Source organism: Bidens hawaiensis, unplaced genomic scaffold (genome assembly GCF_021521415.1).
Source record: "Bidens hawaiensis isolate Kalapana, Puna unplaced genomic scaffold, B.hawaiensis_p1.1 tig00008950_1, whole genome shotgun sequence".
In the NCBI taxonomy this organism is placed as follows: domain Eukaryota; kingdom Viridiplantae; phylum Streptophyta; class Magnoliopsida; order Asterales; family Asteraceae; genus Bidens; species Bidens hawaiensis.
Genome location: NW_027491652.1, coordinates 638,302 through 644,680, shown reverse-complemented (window position 1 = coordinate 644,680; position 6,379 = coordinate 638,302). Strand labels below are relative to the sequence as shown.

Below are 6,379 nucleotides of genomic sequence, written 5' to 3'. Positions count from 1 at the left end.
CACTTGAACGAGTGAGAGGGACTCAACCGAATAACAATTTTCACCCCATAGCAGTTTTTGGTCATGTATACACTAGAAAGATCGAGACAGGCTCAACCAAAGAACAATTTGTTGAAGTCTAAGGTAGTCGGGATTGATGAAAGGACTAATCGTTTTCGCAAAAACACTCGCTTTTAAGAAAACCAAATGTTTTACATCTTTTCAAACTCATGCACAAAGGTCTTTGAAACTCAAAACATTGGCATTCCAATTTTGTTTTTTAAAAAAAACATGTTTTTTAAATTTTCCAATACGAAGGTTCCATCTTCCAGCTGGTTTTCCTAGTACCTTGGTAACACCTAACTTTGGTTATTCCATACTCACAATAAACGGCCAAATAATTAAAGTTATAAATGCGATCATCAAGTTATATGTATGCCATCCCAATTGTAAAGAAAAACACATAAGCTAAATCGGCCATTAAAAGTAACCATGTCGGTCGGTATTATTAACTTAAGTAAAGGGAAATCATGACATAACATCCCATATAAGACACTTGTTTTTCTTTCTTCTCTTCACTTGTTTCAAACTCATAATAACAAGCTCATTTCATAAACAGGCAAATCATACCATAAACACAAAGACAAAACAAACCTGATTATTTAAGTATACAGGCTCAAGCACGCGCATAACGCACTGGTACACGTTGTTGAATAGGTCCTCTACAAGACGGGCAGTCCTTCATCCCTTGTTTTTCGTGAAGCTCGTTGCATTTTGTACAAACTACTTGATGTGCACATGGGAGAAACACAACCGACATTTCTTCTGATAAACACATTACACATTCCCGTTCACGTTTCACCCCTCCGGTAACACTAACAGTATTAGTAACAGTAACAGTTTCAGGTATATAACGCGTGCCGCTTAGTTTATTAGCATAGCTCCCATTGACAACTTGCCTTAACGCAGCTATTTTTGAAGAATCGGATTTCAGCCTTATTAATGAGATTTCCTTCTCGAGCTTATTAATATCATCTTTGTATTTTTTTAAGGTATTATCGGCTTTTAGTCTAGTTAAATCTTCACTTGATTTAGCAAAAACTTCACTTTCTTGCCTCTCGATTTTAATCTTAACCGCTTGATTAATCAGTTCTTGTTTAGCTTTCTCTTCATGTTTCCATTTTGTCTGCATATTACGCACTTTCAATGAGAAATTATTAAATCAAGAAAAAACATGAAACGATTCATGAATCATGAACACATTTACACACCTCAAGTTGATCTCTTAGTTCTTTAGCCTGTTCAAGATCTTCTTTCAGTTGACCTAACTTACGCCTCTCGGTTATAAGCTCTTCTTGAAACAATGTTTTCTGCTTTTCCCAAAACTGTAGCTGCATCAACGTCTTCTTCTCTCTTTTCGCCACCTCATCACAACTGGCAGCTGACTCAGCAGCCTGTAAATTTGCAGCCTCCATCTTCAACCTCAAATTAGCATTCTCAACCTCCAGTCTTCTAACAGCAGTATCCGCACGGCCCACCTGATTACTCGCCTTCATTAAAGCATTCTCCATTTCTGTTAACTTCTTCATTGTGTTATCCTCCAACGCCTGTTTTTCCTTTTTTAACCTTTCGACTTCTTGTTTCTCTTGTCTAAGTGTTTTAAGCTCAGATTTGTCTTTACCGAGCCTGCGCGCAACTTGCATAACCTTCTGATTCGCCCACTCAGTCCATAACTGTAACTGGTTTTGAAGATCGTGCACACGTGGCACAAGTTTTGATATTGCTTCATCTCTTCTGTCATGTGGTGTCCACCGTGCAAACGGTTTGTCATGTCGCATGGCTGAAAAACTAATAGGAGCCTCGGTTTTTACAGGTAGTGAAAGTGATAACTCTGTTGAAGTATTGTTCATATTATTGGTCTTCAAGGAAGCATTTTTAAGGACGGTAGATGTAGATTCCGTCACAGATTTCAGCTTCTTATCCAAGATTAAGCCACCGATGTTATTAAGTTTTCCAGATCTAGAACCACCTTTCGATCGGTAGCTTTTATCCAATTGAACTGATTTTTGTCTTAATATATCTCTCTTACTAATGCCACTAATTTTTCTACTTAATACAGGCTTTACTTCATGATTTTGGGATGAAAGGTTGAAGGATCTGGTTATTGTTTTCTGTGACGCAAATCCATCCAAAACAAAAGAAGACTTCGGTTTTGAATGACGAACTTTTGTCTTTAACGGTGAGTCATTCACACAATTATGCACGCACTGACCATTTGAAGGCACATCACCAGCTAAAGTACATGACTCGTCACCATCCAATGCACAAGCTTGAGACACATTCATGTCGGTTATCAACAAGAACCACATTGCATCCCCTGTGCTAAACGAAGGCCGGATTTCACGAACGACACAAACAAGTTCTGTTAATAAATACTTCTCCATTTGCTGCAAGTTTTCAAACTGATGCTCATGTTCCTTCCATGGATCGATATCTTGCTCGTTTTTAAGAACAATCAAAGTGTTTTCAACTATACTTGACACAATATCTTGACAACCGCAACAAAGACCGGATTTCAAAATACCCTTTGTAGCAGCTTCTTCAGTGTAACCACAAGACACGATTTTCTTAACCACGGTTTTAAACATCGTGTCTAAATTCATTAACACGAGCTCTTCCAGTTGAGATTCCGTAAGATCACTCCAATCAGCATCATGAAATCCATTACTTGCATCCGGTTCAACTCTATTTGATCCTACCATTTCTGCTGCACAAGATAACCCTAAGTCAAGTTTGATAGAATCCGTGTTCTCATGACTAAAACTACACATGTCACACCCATTGTCATGCCCGTGACACTCGAATTTCTCAGCAGAAAACTCATAAGTGAAGTATTCTGGCTGCAAAGACGAAACTATATTTTGCGAACCGATTGGAGGCGACGGATCTGCTCTGAACTTCCTCTTGTTCCTACATACTTTCTCTTGAACCGTCATAACAGGCGATACATGACTCGATTTTGCAACAACAGTAGCCATTATTTGCAGGTTCACAACAGAATCAATTTCCTATTAACTTCAGAAACAATATAGATTAATATCAGTTATTCATGCAGCATTTCTGTCGGTGCATACGTGTGTAACTGACATAACAAACATATATAACCAATGGGTTAAGTTATCCTACACAGTCTCCTAAATCTAGGAAGGGTACGAAGACACAATGACTCGCAAAAATATAACACAATGCTGAGTAATATAACACAATGTCGAGGAAAAAAAGATACAATAACGAAAACAAACAAAAAAACACAATGATAAATAAATTACAGTTATCTGAACAAAAATTCTAAAATCTACAAGCTAGAAATCGAAAAGCAAAACCCTAAAAACCAATATCGTAGAGTTTGCCGAGACGGTTGCAAGGCCCGCTACTTTGAGTTCAATCGGAGTTTGTTTAATACTCTTCCTACGACTTCCTAGTTTTAGAACACTATGTATTTGAACCCAACCCACAAACATATATAACCAATTATCAGGTTATAAACTATACACACTTCATGTAATTAACAAAACATACAAATTAATATTATATTAAACAAAAATAATAATTATACAGATAATAATGCGTGTGTGTAATTAACAAACATATATATAATCAATTATCAATTTCTCATCAACTTATAAACTATAAACACTTCTTGTAATTACCGAAATTAATATTAAGTTAAACAGAAATAATAATTATACATACAAATAACACAATGCATATGTGTGTAATTAACAAAACAAACATATACAATCAATTATCAATTTCTCATCAAGCTATAAACTATAAACACTTGATGTAATTAAAAAACAAGCCAAACCCATCATCCAATAACAATAATAATCAAAAGCCATTAGCAGAAACACTTGATGCAATAAACAAAATATGCAAAACCCATCATCAAATAATAATAATAATAATCAAAACCCAAATGCTAAAACAAGTTAAAATCATACCAGAAGCTTCAAGGGATTGAATCAATTCAATTAGTTACCGGCAACAGAAACCACAGATGCCAATCGTTAGTTACTAATTCAATCAATCGCAATCGGATTGAAATAGAAATTGATGAAATTGGATTGTACCGATTTGGGGCAATCAGAGATGCAGCATCGGAAGAAAATATGATCGATTTTTATTTTTGTTTTTGATTAATATTAATATTATTTTTGTGTTTTTGGTTTCTGTAGTAGAATAGAACTTTGAACGTGTCTCTCTGTGTGCCTCTTTATAAGTTTTAGCTCTTTGTGGACGATTCCTAAAATACTTGTTTCTAGAATTACAAACTTTTTTCTTATTTCAAAAAAGGACACTAGCTTATATAAATAAATAACTATATTGTATGTTTATATAATTATATTATAAATATATACAACTAGGAAGATCCCGGTGTGTTGTGGCGGATTGATGTTATTGACAGTCGTACTCGTACAACTTATCAAATTTTGCAGTGCGTTTACGAGTCAAGGTGGTTTCTATCGGTGCCAGGTAAGTAATTACCCCCCCCCCCCCCCCAAAAAAAAACACTTTGTTAACAAAGAAATTCAACAAATTAGCATACCAAAACAAGTGTCGCGGTTACGAACCGATGACACTTCGGTTGCTATCTGGTTACAACTATAAAATAAAGCAAACCATATATTTGTCCACTCTTAAATACAACACTAAACATATTTAAATTTTAAAAAATGTGGAGAACAAAACAAAACATGCGCGTTGCAGTTGCGAACTGATAAGAAATTCTTGATTATGGAATCGAGAGACAAAAAAAAGTGATAAAAAAACTCGCGCGTTGAGTTTGTGAACTAACCTGAATTCAGTCGGAATCGACGTTGTCGAGACTAAATCGTACATAGAAAATCATGTGTTGTGATGGTGAACTGACACGGGTTCGATTGGTATCAGATTGCGACAAGCAATAAATTAATTCGTCCACACTCAAAATACAACAAATTAACATATTTACATAAAAAAATCCATGGCGAAAACAAAAAATATATGCGCATTGTAGCCTTGATCTGACGTGGATAGGTTCAGAATCAATAGACTAAAATATCTCACGGGGAAAAAACCTTGGGTTGCGACTGCGAGCTGACACGAATTTGGCTGGAATCATTGAGGATATCAACTATAAAAATACCCCGTATTTTACAGCAGCGAACCGACATGAATTTGAAAATTTAAAACAAATTAACGCAAATAAGAAGTTTGGCGACCAATCACTTGATTGTGTTGCCAAACTTCTTGATTATATATATATAATTATAAAATTTGGTGCGGCTAAGTATCGATTGGCCACTTGGCGGCTCCGTATTGGTCCTTGATTTTATTATTATATTTCTTGTTTTAGTCCTAGTACCGTGACAAACATAACGAAAACCGAACGAATTCGCGTAGACTCATTTCCTTTTGTATTATTTTCGGTACCGTGACCAATGTGACGGAAATCAACCGAATTTGTGTAGACTCACCGTCTTAACTTCCGGGATCGGCAATGCTCGGATCTTCCCAACGCCCGAATGTTGCCGACTGACGCCACTCAGTTGATCCACCTCAAATTTTATATGCTTTTGTTAATTTAGTTCTGAAGGTTCCCAGCCGGATCTACACGAAAGTATCTCGTACTACGTAGGTGCGGAATCCCTACGTACGACGATACGAGCGTAAGATGTAAACTACGTTAATACCGAACACGAACACACGTTACAATACCCAAAAGACACGTTGTATTTCAACCTTTCAACACGTTACAAAACAATCACAATTACACGTTCTTCAATCAATTCCTAAAACAAGCCGTAGCCAAGGCATATAAAGCCTTCGACAACTTCGCCTAACAGACTAGGCGAAGTTGTCAATAACTTCGCTTGTCCACAAGTTCGCTTATATTAGGCGAACTTGTGAGACAACCTATACAAACCAAAACAAAACAAACTAACACGATTACAGACACTAGATACTGAACTACTGACATAATGCACCAACAGACTCCCCCTTGGCAGTAGCTTCATATCTCTATCTTCAATCACTTGTCTTGTAATCCCAAAAATCTCGAGTCACTCGTCTTCAAGTATGAACGCCTTCTCTGACACAAACGGAAACTACTCTCTGATATTTCTTGGCTTCATCTTTCCATGCAGGAATATAGAATATCTTTTTCTCGTCTAGCACCTGCAAGTCAGCTTGAGACAAATTTACTAAGTGCATAGGATCATACACTCTCAGCACCTCTTGTTCATCTTCATCCTCCATAACTGCTTCAGCTGTTTGACTATCGACATACCATCATTTCAGATTCTTTAAGACATTCTTGGGCATTTGTTTCATCGGCACTTCTTTTAAACACCGGATA

At 36.5% G+C, this 6,379-nt stretch overlaps 1 protein-coding gene across 1 annotated transcript; it reads right to left on the bottom strand.

The window, feature by feature from the left end:
* Nucleotides 1-292: 292 nt before the first annotated feature.
* Nucleotides 293-4,004, bottom strand: LOC143530563 (putative E3 ubiquitin-protein ligase RF298). The gene is made up of 3 exons (XM_077026057.1): nt 3,984-4,004; nt 1,251-3,047; nt 293-1,165 (listed from the first exon to the last, which is right to left on the bottom strand). Exons 2-3 carry the CDS (start codon nt 3,015-3,017, stop codon nt 656-658), a joined length of 2,277 nt encoding a protein of 758 aa, XP_076882172.1. The 5' UTR covers nt 3,018-3,047; nt 3,984-4,004; the 3' UTR covers nt 293-655.
* Nucleotides 4,005-6,379: the final 2,375 nt, after the last annotated feature.

What these genes read in the sequence shown, in the direction of transcription:
- LOC143530563 (XM_077026057.1), bottom strand. Translation starts at nt 3,017, where the DNA reads ATGGCTACTGTTGTTGCAAAATCGAGTCATGTATCGCCTGTTATGACG. An exon ending in AACTAAGAGATCAACTTGAG is followed by an intron (nt 1,166 to 1,250) that starts GTGTGTAAATGT and finishes CGTAATATGCAG; the next exon opens with ACAAAATGGAAACATGAAGA.